The sequence below is a fragment of the Hemiscyllium ocellatum genome, chromosome 23 (assembly GCF_020745735.1).
Source record: "Hemiscyllium ocellatum isolate sHemOce1 chromosome 23, sHemOce1.pat.X.cur, whole genome shotgun sequence".
Taxonomy (NCBI): Eukaryota; Metazoa; Chordata; class Chondrichthyes; order Orectolobiformes; family Hemiscylliidae; genus Hemiscyllium; species Hemiscyllium ocellatum.
Genome location: NC_083423.1, coordinates 38,403,176 through 38,427,954, shown reverse-complemented (window position 1 = coordinate 38,427,954; position 24,779 = coordinate 38,403,176). Strand labels below are relative to the sequence as shown.

Below are 24,779 nucleotides of genomic sequence, written 5' to 3'. Positions count from 1 at the left end.
CTGTAATGTGGACATTTTGCAAGATGTCACCATCTATTTCTCTACAGTCTATATCTTCCATATCCTTTTCCACAGTAAATACTGATGGAAAATATTCATTTAGTATCACCCCCATTTTTTGTGGCTCCACACAAAGGCCGCCTTGCTGATCTTTGAGGGGCCCTATTTTCTCCCTAGTTACCCTTTTGTCCTTAATATATTTGTAAAAACCCTTTGGATTCTCCTTAATTCTATTTGCCAAAGCTATCACTTGTCCCCATTATGCCCTCCTGATTTCCCCATTAAGTATACTCCTACTTCCTTGATACTCTTCTAAGAATTCAATCGATCTATCCTGTCTATTCCTGACATATGCTTCTTTCTTTTTCTTAACCAAACCCTCAGTTTCTTTAGTCATCTAGGCAGGGAAAAAGCTAAAAGTGACAGGTCAGGAGACAGCGGAGTGGTGGGGAATTGTCAATACTATCCTTCTCTTTGTCTCGTGTCTCAGACAGAATGAACAACCTACCAATGTGACAGAACTCAAATTTCAAAGAACAAACATGCTGGGTCCAATTTCATTTTTATTTATAAATGGGTAGATTTTTGAATTTTTTTGTTTACACATTTCCCTGCCTTTATTTAGAAAAAGCTTCACAATTACTGAATGGAAGGCTGTTTAATATTGGTCCAAACTGTACCTGGGCTTGACAATGTTATACGTCCAGGTGATGCACAGATTAGAAGAAGCACACACTAACAAATCCATGTGGGAGGATACCGGAGCACCCGGAGGAAACTCACGCAAACACGGGGAGAATGTGCAAACTCCACACAGACAGTTGCTCAAGGTGGAATTTGAACCCAGGTCTCTGGCGCTGTGAGGCAGCAGTGCTAACCACTGTGCCACCGTGCCACCCACCCCTTCATTTTGCTCTTGAGCCTATCTGCCAGGCAACGTCAGAGTTGTGTGCGCGTATGTCTATTTGTCAGCTAAACAGGGAGAGAAGCAGTCAGTTTGTCAGGTGAGGCAGATAGAAGCAAAAATCTGTCAGTCAGGATGAGAAATGTGTGGCTAGAAAAGAGCGAATAGGGAGTGGCTAGAAAGGAGAAAGAGCATGAAGAAATGAGTGGCTGCAAAGAGGAGAGGAAGGTAAAAGAGAGTAGTTGTAAAGGGAGGTTGGAAAGATGAGGGAGGGAGAAGCATGCGACTACAAAGAGAAAGGGAAGGAAGAAGTGAACAGTAGCAAACAGGAAGGGATGAACATACTGAGGAGAAGGGAGGCTGCTAACGGGAGCCTGTCAACAAGAGCATGCGCATAAATTACAACAGTTATTCCTTACTATCTGGTGCAACACAAAGAGTGGAATGGTGGCTCGACCGCAACTTGCAAAAGAAATGGAAGAAAAATTTTGGATCTGAAGTGGAGACAAATACAAGTGCTGGAAAAAGCAGCAAGCCTGAAGATTGAGATAACTTTAGAATTCAGCAAAGCGGGGCAAAAAAATGATTAAAAGTGAGAAGTGTATGAAAGTAAAATTGCAGGGAAGATAGAAACTGACCATACAAGTTTCTCTAAATATTTGAAGAGAAATGGATTACTAAAGACAAACATAGGCCCCCTACAGTCAGAGGCCATAGAAATTATAATGGATAACAAATAAATGACAGAAAAATTGAACAAGTGCTTTGGTTTCGTTTTCACAAAAGAGGGCATAAGTAACCTCCCGGAAATGCTGGGAATCCAAGGGTCTAGTTAGGGGAGGAATTGAAGGAATTCAGTATTGGTGAGAAAATGATGCTCGAAAACTAATGGGGTTAAAAGCTGACAAATCAGTTGGGCCTGCTAATCTACATTCAAGAATACTAAAGAAAATAGAAAGTGGAATAGATAATATGAAAGAGAGAATATGGAATAGCCTTTATTGTCATGTGCACTCAAATGAGTGCAGTGAAACATTTGTAATGTCGCCTCATGGTGCCATCTTCAGTACAGGGTACCTTGGTACAGATACTTCAAGTGTTGTTACAGAATTGAAATAATAAGAAAGACCAGCATGGGAATACAGAATTTAAAAAGTTCAAAATAAGAATAAAAGGTATCTTTAAAGTACTCAAGTTATCTTCCTTTTTAACTGAAGGAAGTGGCCTGGAAATATTGAATGTATTCTTCGTCATCTTCCAAAATTTTATACACTCTGGAGCATACCTTCAGATTGGAGGGTGGCAAATATTATTCCAGTATTTAAAACGAGACGAAGAGAAAAAAAGCAGAATTAACAGAATTAGGCTAACATCAGGTATGAGGAAAACACTAGAATCTATTAGAAAAAATGTGCTAAAAGAACACTTGAAAAGTTTTACTGGAATGGTCAAAGCCAGCATTGGTTTATAAAAGGGAAATCATGTTTAATGAAACTGTTGGAGTTTTTTTTGAGTAGAGTAGATAGGGGAGAAAGAGTGGATGTGATGCATTTTTTGATAAGATCTCTCATAAAAAGCGAGTGGTCAGAATTAAAGCACATGGGATCAGGGATAATATACTGGCATGGATTAGAATTGGTTGGCAAACAGGAAACAGAAAGTGGGAATAAATCAATCTTTTTCTGAGTGTGGTACTGCAAGGAACAGGGCTCGGACCACAGCTGTATATCAATATATAAAAATAAATTATCTGGATGAGGGGACCAAACGCAATGTTTCCAAGTTTGCTGATGTCACGAAACTGAGGGGGAGGGGTGGTTGTGAGGATGCAAGGACAAGTTCAGACAAATGGCAGATACAGTACAATGTGGCTAAATGTGAAGTTATATACTTTAATGAGAAAAACTGAAAGAAAGATTACTATTTAAATGGTAATGGAGAGTATGGATGTACAAAGGGACTTGGCTATCCCTGCATACTCAAAGTAGATAGGTAGGTGAAGCATGTAATTAGGAAAGCAAATGGTGCATTGGCTTTCATTGGAAACAGATTTGAACGTAGAATAAGAATGCCTTACTGTAGTTATACAGTGCCTCGTTGAAGCATTGCATGCACTTTTGGTCTCCCTACCTAAGAAAGCATATATTTACCATAGGGGGAGTGCAGTGGAAGTTCATTAGGCTATTACTGGGGTTAGCAGGATTGTTCTATGAGGAGAGATTAAAGCTTGTGAGAAGATTTGTAGCTCGGGTTCTCGTTGTTGTGGTTCTGTTCGCGGAGCTGAGAATTTGTGTTGCAGACGTTTCGTCCCGTCTAGGTGACATCCTCAGTGCTTGGGAGCCTCCTGTGAAGCGCTTCTGTGGTGTTTCCTCCGGCATTTATAGTGGTTTGTCTCTGCCGCTTCCGGTTGTCAGTTCCAGCTGACCGCTGCAGTGGTCGGTATAGTGGGTCCAGGTCGATGTGTTTGTGGATAGAATCTGTGGATGAGTGCCATGCCTCTAGGAATTCCCTGGCTGTTCTCTGTTTGGCTTGTCCTATACTAGTAGTGCTGTCCCAGTCGAACTCATGTTGCTTGTCATCCGCGTGTGTGGCTACTAAGGATAGCTGATCGTGTTGTTTCGTGGCTAGTTGGTGTTCATGGATACAGATCGTTAGCTGTCTTCCTGTTTGTCCTATGTAGTGTTTTGTGCAGTCCTTGCATGGGATTTTGTACACTACGCTGGTTTTGCTCATGCTGGGTACCGGGTCCTTTGTCCTGGTGAGTTGTTGTCTGAGAGTGGCTGTTGATTTGTGTGCTGTTATGAGTCCTAGTGGTCGTAGTAGTCTGGCTGTCAGTTCAGAAATGTTCTTGATGTATGGTGACGTGGCTAGTCCTTTGGGTTGTGGTACGTCCTCATTCCGCTGTCTTTCCCTTAGGCATCTGTTGATGAAATCGCGGAGTTATCCGTTTTTGGCGAATACATTGTAGAGGTGTTCTTCTTCCTCTTCTCCCATGGACAAACAGGAAGACAGCTAACGATCCGTATCCATGAACACCAACTAGCCACGAAACGACACGACCAGCTATCCTTAGTAGCCACACATGCGGATGATAAGCAACAGGAGTTCGACTGGGCCAACACTACTATTATAGGACAAGCCAAACAGAGAACAGCCAGGGAATTCCTAGAGGCATGGCACTCATCCACAGATTCTACAAACAAACACATCGACCTGGACCCAATATACTGACTACTGCAGCGATCAGCTGGAACTGACAACCAGAAGCGGCAGAGACAAACCACTATAAATGCCGGAGGAAACATCACAGAAGCGCTCCCAAGCACTGAGGATGTCACCTAGACAGAGGACGAAACGTCTGCAACACAAATTCCCAGCTCGGCGAACAGAACCACAATGAGGAAAGATTAGTTTGACTGGGCCTGAGAGGAGCAGAATGAAACGTGGAAAATTCTAACAAAGCTGGACAGACTAGATGCAAGGGGGATGTTTTCTTTATGAAGGGCTTATGCCCAAAACGTCGAATTTCCTACTCCTTGGATGCTGCCTAACCTGCTGTGCTTTAACCAGCAACACATTTTCAGCCAGGATGTTTTCTTTAGTCAGGGATAGACTATTTAGGACTAAGATAAGGAAATCTTTCTTCACACAAAGAGCACTGATTTCTCTATCACAGAAGGTTGCAGAGGCCAAGTCACTGGATATATTCAAAAAAGAAACAGATTTTTGATTTAAGAGTTATCTATGGGTCTGGGAATAAAGTGTGAAACTGACATTAAGATTAGAGTATCAGCCGGATCACAATGAATAGCAGAGCATGCATAAGCGGGCCAAATAACCAACTCCTGCTCCTAGTTTCTATGTGACAAAGGATTGCATAGCTAACTGGGAACTAGTAAAACTTGGCATCACAGAGGATGAATTACTTGCAAATTAACATGTTTTTAATGAAAGTCTGCCAGGTACCAGGAAAAAACTATTGTTACTAACATGGCTGTTGCCTTGTGCCAATGAAAACACTGTGGTGTCTTGGAAATTTAATCTTGGAAATAAATCTTCTTGTGTGCTGTGGCTTATGTGAAACCAGAGGTTCATTATCTATCATTTTGTTCCTCACATTTATAAAAAAGCAGTTGCTTCAGCCCATAATGTACATAGGAGAAAGTAAGGACTGCAGATGCTGGAGATCAGAGTCAAAAAATGTGGTGCTGGAAAAACACAGCTGGTCAGGCAACATCCAAGGAGCAGAAATATCTACGTTTCGAGCATTTGCCCTTCATCAGGAATGATTGGCTGTGCTTTTCCAGCACCACACTTTTTGACCCTGACCCATATTAAATCTTCAGCTTTCTGAGCATGTTTTACTTGATTTTTGAAATGGTATTACTGTTTTTTTCAAGTATCTACTATTCTAGAAAAGCCTAGTTTTCACTAAACAAATATCCACATAGATTGTTGCGTTTAATGAAATGGAGTTGATGACTCTACTGCAATTACAATAGTCTTCAATTTTGAAATAGATCACATGACAATGCTAAAAACACTAGTTTGTAGAAGCAATGACTAACTTTTTAGACAAGTAAAAGGTATCTTTTACTTACCCAATTCATTGAGACTCTGAGCAGCTTTAGTGATTTCCCTGCTGCCTCCCTGTAGCTGACCTTGGAGCCGTTTACTTAGGTACAATATACGGATTATTCTCCGAAGTAAATCACAGGCTGCCTGAACGAGATTCAAAGAATACAGATTTGCTGAATGTCTTGGAGGCAGTGACCTTGCGAACTAGTTTTCTTAATATGAAAGTTCAAGCTGCACTGCTTAAAAAGTATATAACATTTTTTTTCTTAAATACAAATTCATGCAGATTTAAACCTGGTTCAACTCATCATGTCACTTACTTTAACAGTTCATGTGTGAATACCACAACTATAGACTATTTGCTCAATACCATTAAGGGTTACAATGCTCTTTTCTTAAGCAGAACATAAATGACTAAGATCCATCATTTCCAAAACTTTTAAATGTCTTTTACTACAGGTCAGAGTAAGGCTATTTGATCACAGATAAGTAGCTTCTTTGCAAAGTAAGAAAATACTGCAAGTCCCACATACTTTTCTTCCCACCTGTCCTAATTACTTCAGATACTGTTAGTCAGATTATCAGCAATTGCATATCAAGCAATGACTTGATACAGTACTTTTCACTAAGTTAGAATTGCCTCCCATGGACTTTCATTATATTTTTGTGCAATCAAGCAAGAAAGAGGCAATGCTGACTTCCAATTTATTATAGAGTCATAGAGATGTGCAGCATGGAAACAGACCCTTCGGTGTAACCCATCCATGCTGACCAGATACCCAACCCAATCTAGTCTCACCTGCCTGCATCCAATCCATATCCCTCCAAACCCTTCCTATTCATATATCCTCCAAATGCTTCTTAAATGTTACAATTGTACCAGCCTCCACCACTTCCTCTGGCAGCTCATTCCATACATGAACCACCCTCAGTGTGAAAAAGTTGCCCCTTAGGTCTCTTTTATATATTTCCCCCCTCACCCTAAACCTATGCCCTCTAGTTCTGGACTCCCCAACCCCACGGAAAAGACTTTGCCTACTTACTCTATCCGTGCCCCTCATAATTTTGTAAACCTCTTTAAGGTCACCCCTCAGCCTCCAATGCTCCAGGAAAACAGCCCCAGCCTGTTCAGCCTCTCCCTATAGGTCAAATCCACCAACCCTGGCAACATCCTTGTAAATCTTTTCTGAAACCTTTCAAATTTCACAACATCTTGCCAATAGGAAGGAGACCAGAATTGCACTCAATATTCCAACAGTGGCCTAACCAATGTCCTGTACAGCCGCAACATGACCTCCCAACTCCTGTACTCAATATTCTGACCAATAAAGGAAAGCATACCAAACGCCTTCTTCACTATCCTATCTAACTGTGACTCCACTTTCAAGGAGCTATGAACCCGCACTCCAAGGTCTCTTTGTTCAGCAACACTCCCTAGGACCTTACCATTAAGTGTATAAGTCCTGCTAAGATTTGCTTTCCCAAAATGCAGCACCTCGCATTTATCCGAATTAAACTCCATCTGCCACTTCTCAGCCCATTGGCCCATCTGGTCCAGATCCTGTTGTAATCTGAGGTAACCCTCTTCGCTGTCCACTACACCTCCAATTTTGGTGTCATCTGCAAACTTACTAACTGTACTTCTTATGCTCGCATCCAAATCTTTTTTTTTAAATTAGATTACTTACAGCGTGGAAACAGGCCCTTCGGCCCAACAAGTCCACACCGACCCACTGAAGAGCAATCTACCCAGACCTATTCCCTTACATTTACCCCTTCACTTAACACTACGGGCAATTTAGCATTGCCTGTTCACCTAACCTGCACATTTTTGGACTGTGGGAGGAAACTGGAGCACACGGAGGAAACCACGCAGACACGGGGTGAACATGCAAACTCCACACAGACAGTTACCTGAGGCGGGAATTGAACCCAGGTCTCTGGCACTGTGACGCAGCAGTGCTAACCACTGTGCCACCCTGCCTTGAATAAAATATGAGGTGAATATCAGAGCTATATTATTAGAGAATCCCCCAAGTGTGGAAACAGACCATTTGGCTCAACAAGTCCACACTGACCCTTCAAAGAGTATCCCCCCCCCCCCGCCGACCCATTCTCCAACCCTATTACTCGACAATTCACCTGGCTAATGTGCCTAGCCTACACAATCCTAAACACTATGGGCAATTTAGAATGGCCAAACACCTGCACATCTTTGGAGTGTGGAGGAAACCCATGATTATGTAAATGACAAAAAGTAGAGGACCCAGCACTGATTCTTGTGGCACTCCACTGGTCACAGGCCTCCAATCTGAAAAACAACCCTCCGCCACCACCCTCTGTCTTCTACCTTCCAGCCAGTTCTGTATCCAAATGGCTAGTTCTCCCTGTATTCCGTGGGATCGAAACTTGCTAATCAGTCTCCCATGGACTGATGCCTGACTGAAGTCCATATAGATCACATCTACTTCTCTACCCTCATCAATCCTCTTTGTTACTTCTTCAAAAAACTTAATCAAGTTTGTGAAACATGATTTCCCACGCACAAAGTCATGTTGACTAACCCTAATCACTCCTTGTTTTTCCAAATATATTCTCAACAAAATTGTAAAAACACCCAGTAAGCCATATTCAAGAACAGTTATGAACCTGTTCAGAGTTTGGAAAAATAAAGAGAGTGGTCTTATTAAAAATGTAAGATCCTTAGTGAATTTGACAGGGCAGATTTTGAGAGGATTTCTTGACTAGTGGGGAACTCTCAGACTAGGTGACATAATTACACATAAGGGGATACTCATTCAAAACCAAGATGCAAGGGAATTTCTTCTCCTCAAGAGGTAATGATTGTCTGGAATTCTCTGCCCCGGAGAGTTGTGGAGAATAAAACATGAAGTGTTTAAAGAGGAGGAATATAGACTTTTGAAATATTAGGAATCTGAGGGCTATGATGAGCTAGGACAAAAGAGCACTTAATGCCTTGGGGAGATCTTATCAAATGGCAGGGCCAGATTGAGGGGCCTATTAGTCTATGCATTTTGCTATTTCTTACATTCTTGTTAGTAAATGGAATGTGTAGAACTACAGAACTTCACAGAACAGAGGTATATGGATAACCTGGTACATTAATTAGTATATAGATACGGCAAGTTATTAGGAAGGGAAACGAAATGTAATGTTTATCACACAGAAAATCAAGTATAAAAGTAGGGAAATGTTGATACGACTGCTCTCGGTTTCATGAAGACAGCATTCAGAGCAGCATGTCCAATTTTGGTTTCCTTACTTAAGAAAAGATATAATTACAATAGCTGGCAGAGAAGGTTCATTCAGCTGATTCCTGAGTTGAAGAGGTTACCTTATGAGGAAAGATTGAAGAGGTCTAATAAACCCTATGCTTATTAGAGTTTAGAGCAATAAGAGGTGATTGTATTGAAACATGCAACTTTTAGAGGGATTGGTCAAGGTGGGCATGAAGATATGTTTCTACTTACGGGGAAGTCTAGAACTAGGGGACACAATTTAAAATAAAATAGGAGCCTTCCATTTAAGGCCAGGATAAATCTTTTCTCCCAGTGAATTATCACTCTGTAGATTTCTCTTTCGCAAAAAGCAGAAGAGGCAGAGATAGATTGATTTTTGATTGACAAGGTAGGTAAGGATTATGGGATGCTGACAAGTAAGAGGCACAAGGCCACAATCAGATCAGCCATGATCTTAAAGCTTGTGGGACTAAATGATGAACTCCTGCTCATAATTCTCATGCTCTTGCATGTGCAGTGTTCAGGTGAGTGTCAACAGTTCCATCACACTTTCAGAATACTGAGTTCTCCCACCATCCATACCAGCAAACATCCCTTAATCGGCACCACATAAAAACAGTTAATTAGTTATTAATTTCACTAGTGCTTATGGAATCTAGCTGTTCACAAATGGGCAGCCACTATTCCCTGCTAAAGTTATTGCACTTTAAAAAGTTATCCATGTAAAGTTATATGAGGTTTCTCAGAACCAATTATCATAGAACCATACTGTTCTTAAGAAGGTAATTGAACCACTTTGCCTGAATCAGCTCCTTGAATCAATTACCTAATGTCTGAATCTCTTGCTCTTTCCCTATTGTCCTTTTTTGAAAAGAAGAATTGTATATGGGATATGGGTGGCCATGGTCAGGACAGGATTTATTGTTCATCCTTAATTACCCAGAAAGCAGTTAAGAGTCAATCATATTGCTGTGGTTCTGGAGTCATATGTAGGCCATTGCAGATAAGAATGACATATTTCCTTTCCCAAAGGACAACTGGGAACCAGATATGTTTCTAACAACTGACATTACCATAGTTACTGTTAGACCTGCTTTTGGTCATTGGTTCTCTTATTACGGAATTCAATTTCACTAGCTACACTGGGGGATTTTAACTCACGTGCCTAGAGTACTAGCCTGATGTTTCATAGTGGAAGTCCAGTCAAATCAACACTATGCCACTGCCTTCCTAAAGTAATCCTGATCCTACAGAAATATGCTATATGAAATGCTAAATTTATTTTCATTGTTTTCAGTTCGAAGTTCGTGAGTTGAACTGAAATGAACTCATTTATTGTCATGTGTACTGAGGCACAGTGAAAAATTTTGTCTTCTGAGCAATATAGGCAGATCACATCGTTAAATAGCATAGAGAAGTAAATAAACAGTGGCAAAACAAAAACACAGGTTCCGGCGAATGCTAAGAGTTTGAGAGTCAATTCCGTGTTCTAACAACAGTAGGGTAGAAACTGTTCTGGAAACTGCTGGTGCGTGTTCAGGCTTCCGAATCCCCCCCCCCGGGGCTGGAGGTTGTAGAAAAACCAGGTGAGATGGCTCTTGGAGAATGCTGACGGCCTTTCCTTGACAGCAGGCCTGGTAGGTGGATTCTACAAATGGGAGGTTGGGCTTTGTGATTGTCCAGGCCAAGTTCACCACTCTCTGTAACCATTTCCGATCTTGAATTTTACAGTTGCCATACCAGGTAGTGATACATCCAAATAGAATGCTCTCAATAGCACACCTATAAAAGCTGGGAAGGGTATTTGCTGTCATGTTAAATTTTCTCAGCTGCCTGAGGAAGAAGAGACATTGTTGGGCCTTTGTAACCAGTACGTCCACATGAAGAGTCCAAGAAAGCTTGTTGTTGATGACCATCATGAACATTCCCAGGAGCCTGACACTCTCCACTCATTCCAGCTCTGTGCTGTTAATGAGCAGGGGACATGGGTAACATCCCCAGAAAGTCAATAATGAGTTCCTTTGTCTTGCTGGCATTGAGAGCTAGGTTGTTCTCAGTGCACCATTTTTCCAAGTCTTCCATCTTCCGTCTGTAGTCTGTTTCATCGCCATCTGAGATTCGACCGACTACGGTGGTGTCATCAGCGCACTTGTAAATGGCATTAGTCTGGTATATTTGGCAACTCAGTCATGGGCATATAGAGAGTACAGTAGGTCTGAGTACACACCCCTGAGGGGCTCCAGTGTTGAGTGTTACTGAGGATGAAATATTGCCCCCAATCTTTGCTGGTTGTGGCCTGTGGGTCAGGAAACTGAGGGTCCAGTTGCAGAGAGTGGGACTTAGTGATCTCGGACTAAGTTTAGTAATCAGTCACGAGAGGATAATAGTGTTGAAGGCTGAACTGTAGTCAATGAGTCAGATTCTTACGTAACTGTTCTTGGCGTCAAGATGTTCTAGGGAGGAGTGATGGGCAAGTGATATGGCATCTGACGTGGACCTGTTGGTTCGATAGGCAAATTGGAGCGGGTCAAGAGTAGTGGGCAGGCTGGAGTTGATTAATGCCATGACCAGCCTTTCAAAGCACTTCATGACCACTGAGGTTAGGGGCACTGGGCGGTAGTCATTGAGACATGATGCATGAGCCTTCTTAGGCACAGGGATGATATTGGCTCTCTTGAAACAGGCAGGAAGAGTGGCCTGCTGCAGGGAGTGGTTGAAGATGTCTGAGAAAATTTCTGCCAGTTGATCTGCACATGCTCTGAGGGCATGTCCTGGTACTGTCTGGTCCCATTGCTTTGCTTGGATTCACACGAAGGAAACTGATCTGACCTGATGCAGTGACTGTTGGGATAGGTTCTTCAGGACTTATCAGAATAGGTGTTACTTCTCCGCTGAAATTCTGCTCAAAGCGAGCATAAAAGGTGTTGAGATGATCTGGGAGGAATGTGTTGTAATGGAAATATGCTATATAAATGGTAATTTATTTTCACTGCTTTCAGTTCAAAGCTCTTCCCATGTATACATGGAGACCATGCATTTGATCACATGCTAAAAGATTGTAAACAGGGTGTATTGAGTCTGTTCACAAGTTATCTTGTATGCAATTTGGAACACAATAAGGACCATATAAAATAACTGTTCTTAACTAAGAGGACATGCCTGTATGTCAGATCTTTAAAATTATCAACAATACATTCCTGTATGGGATCATCTTTATAGGTACAAGTGTTTGTAAGTTGACCAGTCATGAGTTACGAACCCTCTGTGTACTAACACAATGTTCTTTTACTGAAGTGTAATTGCCTAGCACTTGCGGCAGAATCCTAATGAATCACTAAATAATATCATTCCTGATACCTTATTGTATTCTTCTAGCTATTCTGAAGATGAACTTTGTGTACACAAAGAGGTGATCATTCATGTAAAAAATCAGCATAATCTACAGTAGTAGCTGTGCACATTATTTACAAGATGCACTAAACTCCACAAGGCACCTTTTACAACACCTTCTAAACCCATGACCTCTATTGCTTATAATGACAAAGGCTTCAGGTGCATATGAACATCACCACAAAGTTTTTTTTCAAGACAACTGTACTGACTTGAAACAATATCACCATTCCTTTGCTGTTATTTGGGAAAAAATTAGGATTTTGACCCAAGTGTTTCCCACCAGCTTCTTGGTGGGACAGCCTGCAACAGATGGACTGCAGCAGTTCAAGATAGCACATTACCACCCTTGTAAAATACTTAGGGATGGCGAACAAATGCTTTCTTGCCAAAATCTCCACATCCCATCAAAAGGATACCAAAATATTTTACTGAAATTAGTGCAAATTAAGATGACTCATTGTATTGTTATACTACAGAAACCGAGTGCTTTGGAAAATCAACAGGCTGGACTTTGCTCTAATAATCAATATGCAAGAAAGTGACTTTGATGGTATAAAACATTGCAAATTGGCTTTCACCAATTTTCATGATGATTTGAGAATGTTCCATAACTTCATGGAGCAACAAGAGTACATTGCATCCTCTGTGCGTGCTCTGCATACATGTATGCTTTAACTATACAATTTGCTGGGATGGAGTTCCCAAACTATGGATCACAAAGCAAGATGTTGGGGTTGCAAATTCTGAGGCAGCTAGAGTGGATGTGAAGCTTGGATGGAATTTTTAAGGCACTCTCAGTTATTATTGCTTCTTTCCCACCCCCCACCCCTTTCTTTTGGTAGTTGTAGCTTAATCACCTAGTCCCCGAGACCTTGAGATATTAAAGAGTTAATTTGTTCTACTGACTGCAAAACATTGAATGCCCCTGGGGTAAGGTGGTATGTCCTTGTCCTATAGGTGGAATGTGGGAGGTTTGCATGGCCATTTCCTTGCCTTTCAGGGATGTTTTACATTTTTCATCCCCTATTAAGAAATCAATAAGAACTTACAGTTGAAATTTGACTACTCCCCTATAGTTACACAAAAAAAAACAATTTGCAACAGATTTGACCAAGAGGGGATGAGTTGCATTACACTGTTTCTGGAGGGGAGGTAGTCACTGCATTGTATCTTGAGTGGCATGTGACTGTTGAGGGAGTGACTGGGGATTGTCTTACTAACTGTGATATAAAAATTTTGTATAAAGGAAGGACTGTTTCCTTTGTTCAGAGAGAGCTTTTGCCATGACCCTGTAAGCCCTGCGAGCTGTGTGTTAAAGGTTCCTCCAGAGAGAGAACCCTGGGTAAACTTTGCAAGCACGGTGAGGAGTGTTCAGGATTTCTCGAAAGTTTGTACTGTAATGTGCTTAATAAATTTGGTTGGTTGTTCGCAGGGGTTGGTGTATTGCAGTTACATCAAGTGTGTAAAGGACCTCAGATAAAAACAACTTAACCACTCGACTGTTGCTCCAACCTCAGCAGCCTGTGAAAAGGGGAGTCTTTATTTCCCTCTCTCCGATTTCATCAAATAATTGTTGGATGGTATCACATGGACACCCTCTGTCAGTTTTAAACATTTCTGTTAATTGTAGTATTCCTTCTTAGATAATATTATGCTATTGGTGGATTCATCTACAATGTACTGTACTCTTTATTTACTGTCAATTATGACTTCACAAATCAGAATTACAGGCCATAATTAATGAAAAATGCACCAAAATTATCAAAATGAACTAATACCATCAGCGATCTCCATGTCACTTAGAAATTTCTATATACTGCAAAAAAAAACCTGCACCTTTGTAGGAATATTGAATATACTTGCAGTTTAAAGCACAATAGGTTAAACTAGCAACAAAAATAATTTAACATATTTGTCACATTCAGGGCTGTCTTTTTAAAGTAGCAGGCTGTTTATTTCAGGTGTCAGCATTTTTGCAATTGTATCAACTTTAATAAAACACAATTTTTACAAGTTTCCAGAGGATGCTTGTACATATCATTAAAAAAGGAAAAGAAAACAGCTAGACGGGAACAGAAGAAGGTTATCAGAGTCAGTGTACTTTGAAATGTTTTGATGCTGATTAAATTGCCCACATTACCCCTTTCCTCTTTCTACAGTATTATCTTGGGTTGGGCCATCTGTTCAGATTCTTTGGACTGAAAAGATATGCCCACATCCAGCATACATGTCATTGTTGGCAACGAGATCCAAACAAAAATACTTTGTAAGGTATGTGGGTTGCTCCACCTTTTTTTACAAATTTCTACTGCGATTATTGTAAATCTGCCAAAATATTTCTCACATACATTGTTATAGAAAATACACTATCAACATGGACCATTAGTTGTTTAGCAGTAACCTTAGAGTAACAACTTTTCTAGGACTAGGATTAATTACAGATAGAAAAGGTAACACCTCCTTTAACTTTTCAGAATCAGGTTAGACTTCCCCATTGACTTCCAATCCAACCAGCCTCCGCATTCAACGGATCAGCCTTTGTCACTTCTACTACCTCTAACCAAAAGACACGTTCCCTTTCTCTCAACTTTCAGCATTCCAAAGGAACATTTGACACCATTACCCTGATAAATTGTTATGACCTCTCTACCTTAATTAGTTTGTACAGTTTTGAATTACTTAGGTTAGACCTTTGGCAGATCTAACTTTTATACCTTTCATATTATTTCAGTTATTTAGTTTGTCTCCAGCACCACCTTATTTTTAAAGTTTTATAATTATTTCTCAACCTCATTTAATTGGATCACAGGCCATCCCTTCACTTGTCATTCAGCTGCTGACACCTTACTCACACCATCTAACACTCTTGGTCACCTGCAGAGATTTATTATTCAACACTCCGGTTGTATGATCTTTTTATTTCTCTGTCTATTAATTCTGTGCCTGTGTGCTCTTCTCTCTCAATTCACCTAACGAAGGGACTGCGCTCCAAAAGCTTATGATTTCAAATAATTTGTGAAGAATAGGCAACAAGAATATTTAAAGATGAAGCAGATAGATATTTGAAATTTCAAGGACTTGAGGACTGTGAGGAACTGGCACAAAAGAGGAAGAGAGATCTGGATAGATCAGCCATGATCTTAGAGTGTAGTGGGGCAGGCTGGAAAGTCTGACATCCACTCCTATTTCTTTCTATCTACCTCCTATTCAGGTAGATTGGGGTTACACATAGGGATCCTGTGGAATCTCCATCCAGATTCTGAAGCAATTTCTCAGGAAGTTAAATTTTCCTGAGCAATTCCATAAAAATAAGAGACTTTAGATAGTTCCGAAGAAATTAAGTAAAACAATTACTCAGGGAAGTTAAATTATTAAATACATAGTCTAACTCATTATTAACTATTAAACTGACACTATACTTGCCTCACGCATCCCCAATTATATTACTACCAGACCATTTATAACCCCCAAACTTGAACTTGACACACCCTGACTATGCAACTTGATACCTTTGCAGTCTCCATTCTGTGCTCTGCAAACAATTCGCCAGCCCTCAACTACCACTTGATCCCAACCACCCATCCTTTTATTGGACCCAAACTGGCCTCTACACCCCTAATGGATCAACACCTTTCTAGAGACCAAGCAACCACACCCTAGTCACGCCTGGTTCCATATCCCTACCACAACTATGCCTTCTGACTCAACCACCAACTGCTACAACCTCTCCACAGCAGACAACTCTGCCCAATGTCCCAATCTGCCCATCCATCCACATTTTCCATCAATGGACTAGACTCCCACTTATCTTCTGTTCTGATACCCACATGCTCTGCCTCAACCCACACCATTGTTAGACCTGACTCAACACCCCTGCCATCAGGCTGGACCATCCATTCCCTTCACTTTGCCAAACCAGACTCAATCTAACCTGATTCCCTACTGCTGATCCAAACCTCCTAGACTGGACACACACCCACCCACTCCAGCCTCTACCAGACCAGATTCCTTCAGCCCACCCCTACCTACCCTAATCACTTACCTACCCCCTCCTTCCAATCTTGCAACTTGAATCCTACCAACCCTGCCACCCATTTGGTATCCTACCACCTAGCACACGATCTGCTGCACAGTTGACACCTTACCTACTCCCAACTCATCTAGCACCCTAACATTGTATTTACTTTAACCATTTTCCCTTTGATGGAAAGTCAAAGTGACTGCTGTGAACAGGGAATGCGGAAAATATGGCTCCTTATATTCTTATTATTTTTCTTTAAATAATCATCCAATGATCTCTTAAACATTGCCTTGTTGAAACTTCCTCTATCAGTTACAGGTAGCACATTCCAGGTCTGAATCTCACTGCAGTAAAAAAAATTCTCATGTTATATTTCCTAGTCTTGTAAATCACTTCCAATCTGTCTTCTCAATCTTGATCCATTTTTAAGTGGGAATAGTTTCTCCCTGTCTATCCTGTTCAGATCTCTCATGGTCTTGAATACTCCAATCAAATCTCCCTTTAGCTTTCTCATTTCAAAAGGAAAACAGTCCCAATTTCTCCAAATTAGCTTCCCACAACTGAAGATTCTTAAAGTGGAACCATTCTTGTCAATCTCTTCTGCACTCTCTCTAATGCATTCAGATTCTTAAAGTGAGGCACACAGAAAATTGCATAATACCCCAGTTGAGATCTAATTTGCAACTTAATAATGTACGCTTGTACAGAGGTTCAGCATAACATCCCTGCTCTTACATCTATGCAACTATTAATAGATCTTTGTAATCTGTAAATTAACCACTCTCTCTGCCTGGCCTGTCACCTTTAAAAGTTTTGCAGATACATCCAGGTCTCTCTGCTCCTGCACCCTCTTTAGAGTACCTCACTATATTTTACCGTCTCCCCACTTATTTCTATGAAAATGAGCACCTGATGCTTCTGCACAATGAACTACACCTGACACATATCCATCCACTCCACCAACTTGTCAATGTTCTTTTGAAGATCTACTACTCCTGCTCTATTTTCAATTTTTTAGTATTATCACAGTTTATAATGTCTCCAAAAATTGTCAACATCTGTAGATTTTGAAACTGTCCCTAAACTCCAACATGTAGAACATAAAAAAAATCAGGAAAAAGAAAAGAGCCCAATATTGACCTCTACGGAAACCTCCTATGAACCTTTCAGCATCAAAAATACTCATTAACTACTATTCCTCAGCCAATCTTGTATCCATGTTTCTCCGGACCCTTTTACTCCATGAGCTATAATGTTCAGCTGTACAACCAGATTACAGTGGTTAGGAGTCACATGTGGGCTAAATCAGACAAGAATGACAAATTGCCTGCCCTAAAGGACAATACTCAACCATATGATTATTATGAATATCCAGGATATATATAAACATGATCAGTGCAGAATCCAGTTTTATATTGCAGATATATTACCTGAATTTAAGATTCAATTCTCAGATGCTGAATTTGCTTCCCCAGAGCATGACAGCTGGATTACCAGCTCAGTGGCATTACAACCATACCATCTTCCCACATTACATTTCTAACTTCCCAAAGCTCACTCAATACTCCTACTTACTCGATGTGATTTCATCCAATGAGTATTTCCTTCACCCAGCTTCACATTCAATTTTGAGTATCTGTCCAGAAACCTGCAGCTTTGAATATAGCCACCAGATTTCTGTTGCATAAGTAAATTAAAGAACTGGGAATGCTGCAGATCTGAAACAAAAACAGACATTGCTGGAGAAACTCAGTGGGTCTGGCAGCATCTGTGGAACAAAAGCATAAAGAGAGATATCTAATGTGGATTACTGATGTACAGGTGTACATTAAAATAGCATACCTGTAATCTGGCCAACTGTGCAGTACGAGCAACAATCTTATTATAAGGGTCAACAATCTTTCCTCTGATCCTATTGAAAAGAGAACAAAAAGAAAACAGGAATAGTCAACAGCTGTATGATCAGTTTCAAAAGGAGTAATTGTGCACAACTAAGAGATATAAATTCTAAAGTTTGTTATATTCGAGGTACGTAGATTTCATTTGCTGACTTCCCACCTAATCCTCAGGCTAACAAGCAACATTGCAAGCTTCTTCCTTTAATCTAATATTCTTATAAGTCACAGTGAACAAATTTTCCTATATAGAGTTTGATTTAGAAAATATACATTATTTGAACATTAATTTTTAAGTCTTCATTATTGCTCATCTGCCATGCTTTAATCTCATTTTCCAAATACCTAGCCAACTCATTCCTCATGAACGGGTAATTTGTTTCATTCAGATTTTTAATATTCAGTTCCAAACACTATATATATATAATTCTCTAATATTATGATGCTGTCTGATAAAGATATTATTTTACAAGGTTATAAATTAACCCTCCATCATTACAAAACGCTAGGTTTAAAACAGTTTATTCCCTATTGATTCCATAATTCTTGAAACAACTTTGTATACGTTATGAACTTCTCGTCCCTACTGCTACTGCTAATCTAGATATTCAGTTGATATAAAATTCTCCCACAATTACTTCATTGTTCCATATTCTTTAATAAATAAAAATATAATTAAACATCATGCTTGTTTTTGCAAATCACATGCAAATTATTAGAACTCTGCTCTCTATTTTGATCATATGCCACTTTATATAACTTTAGTCTTTTGTATTAGTTTCTATTATCTTTTCTTTCTAGAATTTAGAAGGATTGTGGGGGATTTGATGGAATTCTTCAGGGTATCAATTGAAAAAGACAAGGTAGATAAAGGTAAGTTATTACCACTGGTTGGGCATTCTTGAACTCAAGAGTATAATCTCAGAATTAGAGCCAGGCACTCAGGAGAGTTATTAGAAAGCACTTCTACATACAAAAGGTAATAGATGTTTGGAACTCTCTTGCATAAATGGCAGTGGGTGCAGGATTAGTTGTTAATTTTAAATCTGAGATAGATTTATTGGGCAAAGATAATAAATGGGATATAGGCCAGAGGTATATGGAATTAGAGCACAGATCTGCCACGATTTCATTGAATGGTGGTGCAATCTTGACATGCTGAACGGCTTACTCCTGTTCCTATGTATCTATTATAAACTCCTAATGTTGCCATCACTGACAACTGTTCAGTGAATCAGACGCAGTGAGATTCCGGGTATGATTATTTCACAGGTACAATGTGACTTGCGGTAGTGTACTACAGTTAAAATGCAAAACTTGTACTATACCTGTCAACAGTGCTTTGAAGTGCAGCAATCCGGGTGTGCATCATCTGAAGAACACCTAAAATACATGACAACCAACTTATTTAAGAGTATATAAACAAACATTTTCATTTTTCCCTAAAATATTTAGTTTAAGTTTTTTCAGACACAATAACAGAAGTCATTCAACCCTTCAAATTACGTCGTTGTTCAATCAGATGCGAGACTGGAGTGTCCCTTCTGTTTTTACACCCCCACCCGGAATCATGCCTGATTACGGAATCCTGCTCAGTATGATTTCAACTCATGTTTTTGGATTGCCAGGTTTCCAACTTTTGTTGTCATTCCAAAATGCTTTTCCCTTGAGGAAGGAACATTCTAACCTTGAAATCTGCTTCTTTCGCAATCTGCATAAGATAAGCTGACTGCTTTAGGACCAGAGTGCCAGCGGATGCCAAGAAAACAGCAGGGAGGAGGATAGTACATATTACTGCCACCACACTTCTGGAGTAAGTAGGAGCGTTTAGAGAACAATCAGTAGCTCATGTACAGGAAAAATAATGTTGCAAACTTTAGTTAGAGGCATGCCTGCAGATTTATTCAGTGTTCAAATAGATAACTTTTAATCAGGCGACATCAAATTTTTATGACTCATCGGAGTAATGCACTTATACAGAGCCAAAATATTGCCAAATTCATCACAAAACATGAATAAATTTAGTCAAAATATCCAAGGACCCTATTTGACTGACTGACAAACTCAGGTTAAAAGAAAGCAGTCACAGGGTCTCTGCACTTGAGAAAATAACTGCTCACTGTCTTTAACTAATTAGAAAATACGAATTGCAAGCAAAGTTTCACAACTTAAATGTTACTATTCCTTAAGCTCCCCCTTCACAGTCAAGGGCAGTCAACATATGGATATTACGAGTGGAAAAAGAAAAAACAAATAGGGAAACAATTCAAATTTGTTTGAGCTAATTTGTTTCAGTTGCTTCCAATTCCCTTTAGTTCTTCAATGAAATGAGGTTGTTTGCACACCAATGTTGCATTTCATTCACTGGTTAAGAAATTTCTCCAATCAGAGCAATCTCTTAATGTGATTTTTCTTTTTTTCAACAATGAAATTGAGTGGGAGCTATTACTGGAGATTTTCTGGTACTTTCAAGAAAGAGTGAGAGATTTTCTATACTTTCATTTTGTAGCTGGATGTTTTTCCTGCCCATAACATATGATCACCTGGTCAAGGTTTATAGCTTTAGTCCGGACCAACCAAAGGAAATAAAATTTTGCAATTTTACAATATGGAACAACACTTGCAAATGTGCCATGGCTTAGTAGCTTTATAGCTAGACTATTAATCCAGAGACCTAGTAATGTTCTGGGCACCTGAGTTCTGGAATTAAGAGTCTAAAGTTGACCATTACACCATTATCAGAAAGACCCAACTGGTTAATTTAGTGGGCTTTAAGGAAGGAAACCATTACCTTTACGTAGTCTAACCAATGTGTGACTCTAGATCCACAGCAACAATGTCAACTCTGAAATGGCCTAGTAAACCATTCAGTTGTATCAACCGCAAAGGGAAAAAAGAAAATAAAATGGACAAACCACCTAACATTGACTTAGGCACTGGAAATGGCAAGGACAAAAAAAAAATGCCTTGCAAAGTTCTCCTTACAAACATCTGGGACCTAGTGTCAAAATTGGCAGAGCTGTCTCACAGATTAATCAAGCAGCATCCTCAGAGTCATAATGTCCCACTGACAGAATAGACAGCAGAGCTGGCAGCATAGTGGTACAATGAGGACCGAGTTGCCATGGGAGTCTCAACATTGGTAACCAGATTCCAAGAAGTCTTATGGTATCAGGTCAAACATGGACAAACAAACCTCCTGCTGATTAGGTTCCATCTTCCCTCAGCTAATGAATCAATATTCCATGTTGAGCCACACTTGGAGGAAGCACTGAGGGTGCCAAGGACGAAGAATGTATTGTGGGTGGGGAATCTCAAATGTTCACCACCAAGAATGGCGCTGCAGCAGCACCACTGATCAAGCTCATACAGCAATAAAGGACACTGCTGCCAGGCTGTGTCTGCAGCAGGTAATGAAGAAACAAACAAGAGAGAAAAACATATTTGACTCTTTTTTCACCTATTTGCCTGCCGCAGATGTCTCTGTGCACATCAGTACCGGCAAAAGTAACCACTACACGGTGCTTGCAGGGACAATGTCCGGTCTTCATTTTGGTAAGATCTTATATCACGTTATGTTGGGCTGAACGAGATAGATTTTGAACAGATCTAGCAATTTCAGACTGGGGTCCCCATCATCACACAGATACTGTATCCAGGCCAAGCTGTTCAAGTGCAATACAACACTAGCATCAAGCTAACAACTTAGAAAATTGCTCGGGTTTGTCATGCAGACAAAATGCAGAACTAATCCAACACCGAATTACTACCCCCTCAGTCTACTCATTTATCAGAAAAGGTGATGGAAGGTGTCATCAATAGCAATATCAAGCAGCACCTGCTCAGCAATAATCTATTTATCCTGATCCTCATTACAACCTTGCGAAAAACATGTCCAAAATAGCTGAATCTCAGAGGTGAAATGAGAATTACTGTACTTGCCATCAAGACTAGATTTGACAAAGTATGGCATCAAGGAGCCCGAGCAAACCCAGAGTCAACTGGAATTGGAGTGAATTCTCCAGTGGTTGGAATCATACCTGGTACATGGGAAGACAATTGAGGATGTTAGAGGCGAATCATTTCACACCAAGACATCTCTACAGGAGTCTTTTAGGATTCTATCCTAGACCCAGTCATCTTAGCTACTTCATCCACGACCTTCCCTCCATCATAAAGGTCAGAAGTACGGATGTTCGCAGACGATTGCATCATGTTCAGCACCTTTCGCAACTCCTCATATACTGAAGCAATCTATACAGCAAGATTGCAGCAAAACCTGGATAACGCCCAGGCTTGAATATCAAGTGTCAAGTAACATTTGCACCACACAAACGCTAGGCACTGACCATTTCACCATTGCTTTAACATTTAATGGCATTTCCACCACTGAATCTGCCACTATCAATATCCTTGGGATTACCATTGATCACAATCTGAAATGGACTAGCCATTTAAATACAGTGGCTAGAAGAGCAGCTCAGAGGCTAAGAATACTGCAGCAAATAACTCACCTCTTAATTTCCCAAAACTGTCCACCATCCACTAGGTACAAGTCAAGGGTGTGATGGAATGTTCCCAGCTGCCTGGATAGCTGCAGCTCCAGTGACATTCAAGAAGCTTAAAAAAAGAAGTTGCCATAGTCTTTCTAGACCATAGGGCTGCTTTCTCATTAAAGAGAAGACTGATGTGGTTTAACCCAAGTCACCGTTCTCAAGTGACACAAGAAGTTGAGAAGCAGTATGTGTACTGTCTTGAAGATGCACACAGAAATTCAAAGATTGCTAGCCAGCAACTTTCAAAACCACAACCACTGCCATCTAAAAAGATAAGGAAGGCAGATACATGGAAAGACCAACACCTGCAAGTTCTCCTTCAAGCCACTCTAACTTGAAAATAAACATTGTTCCTTCAGTATCCTGGAATTCCCCCACATCAGCATTGAGGGTCTACCTGCAGTGGCTCAAGAAGGCAGCTCACCACCACAGGGCACCTTGGGAGGAGCAATGAATGCTGGCCCAGCCAGCAACACCCATGTACAATGACTGAATATATTTTTAAAAAGTTATAATCACTGTGTCATCTATAGTTGAGAATCTTAAAATGGTTTTGTTCCAATATTTATTGTGAGAAAATCCAGATCCAAGAGTCCAAGATAAAAATAAAGGAGATACCATTCTCTCTACCTCCTGAACACCAATTCCCCAAGCCACCAAATCAGTCTTGCTCTCTCAACTTCTATGCTTCAGCATTTTCAGGATCCTCAATCCCCGAAGCTTCCTTCCAACCTACCACGACCAGCCATCCAGTTGACCAGCAGTTCACAGCTTTAGTCAAATTGAGATATCTTTGTCCAAATTTCATAACAGTGAAAAAGAAACCCTTTGCTCAATGCAAAGTTGTGAAAGCATCCAATCTGAGCAACATAATGGATTCTTTGCCACTATGCATATAAAATAAGAAGACCTCCACTGCACAAGTCATTTTTCACTTGTTTTCACACACTTACTTGCGTGTCTAATGTTTGTGTTGTGAACATTGAAAGCTGTACCTAAATGGTAAATTACAAACATCCATGATTTCAAAGTACAGTTTCGACCTGCTCTAAATTTGAACTGGGAGGGTGTTTGATTTTTCAGAGTGTCTGGTTGTATAGGTTTTCACTGCACAAGATTTGTTTTTTAAACACCTACCTTCCAGAGACTCTATGCCAGTAGCTTGAGCAAGAAGATTTTCATGCCTTGCAACAACCTGCAAAAACAAATATTGTTCCAAAACGGAGACAGACCACCAAATCAAATCATCCTCCCCACCTCTATATTTGCAACAGAATCAAATTAAAATACTCAATGACCTTTAAAGATTTACCCCAGTGGTTTCTAATCAGACTTTTTAAATAACTGGTACCAGAGATTTTGAAAATAACCAATAACAGACACCAGGTTTATACCTTAAATAAAGATATAACAATTTAACAATAATACAGTAACTTTAGAGTCAAGTTAAACTACAAAGTAATGAAATTAATGTCTGTGGTTTAAACCCAATCTTGTGATTCTAGCCTTCCCCACCATCCCCCCACAGTTAAAGGATAAGTCAAAAGGGGAAATAAAAAGATGTAACAGTCTTTGAACTTTCAGTAAGTTTATAACAAGAGGTCAACCCAGGAACAATGAAATCTGTGATAGCCAAAATCCTTCTAACTTAAATGCAGTTCAAAATCCAGATCAAACTTTGGTTATCTTTCTATGTTAACATTCAATACCTGCCATCTGTTTTCGAATAATGCCTATCTGGAGTTGAAGTGTCTATAGACCACTTTTAACAAGAGTTAACCTGCAATTAAACTTCCAGGCCTGGCCCCAGACAAATGTCAGTTTGTTTGTTCTCCTCTTTTCTTTTAAAAAAAAGTGTTGCTACTGACAGTTCAAAAGTTTCAGCTGTCAGCTCCAAACCAAAAATAATTTTAACAAATAATACTTAGCAAGGGTTCTAATATGGTTCCATCTTCAAAAATATGAAATATCATTTCAAAAATGAAATGGTTTTAAGACAAGATTGGAACACTTGAATGACAAAAAAAATTCACAAGCATTCATTTTTCTTCCCACCAGAAATTTTAATCACTATTGAACTTATTTGGTTATGTTCTTAAATTTACAACTCATTTTACATTCAGGATAAAGCATCAATTCAGAAACATCAGAAATAGGAGGAGGAGACTATCT

General features: G+C 40.0%; 1 protein-coding gene across 2 annotated transcripts in view; it reads right to left on the bottom strand.

Moving 5' to 3' along the window:
• Positions 1-24,779, bottom strand: part of cog5 (component of oligomeric golgi complex 5) — a 127,060-nt gene that overhangs the window by 99,212 nt on the left and 3,069 nt on the right. Inside the window, exons 3-6 of one of the 2 annotated variants that reach the window (XM_060842895.1) lie at positions 23,745-23,802; positions 19,380-19,434; positions 17,999-18,068; positions 5,506-5,626 (exon numbers count right to left, since the gene is read on the bottom strand). In XM_060842895.1, coding sequence (XP_060698878.1) covers positions 5,506-5,626; positions 17,999-18,068; positions 19,380-19,434; positions 23,745-23,802 — 304 coding nt within the window. The remainder of the gene's footprint in view (positions 1-5,505; positions 5,627-17,998; positions 18,069-19,379; positions 19,435-23,744; positions 23,803-24,779) is intronic. The other variant, XM_060842896.1, reaches the window with a different exon arrangement.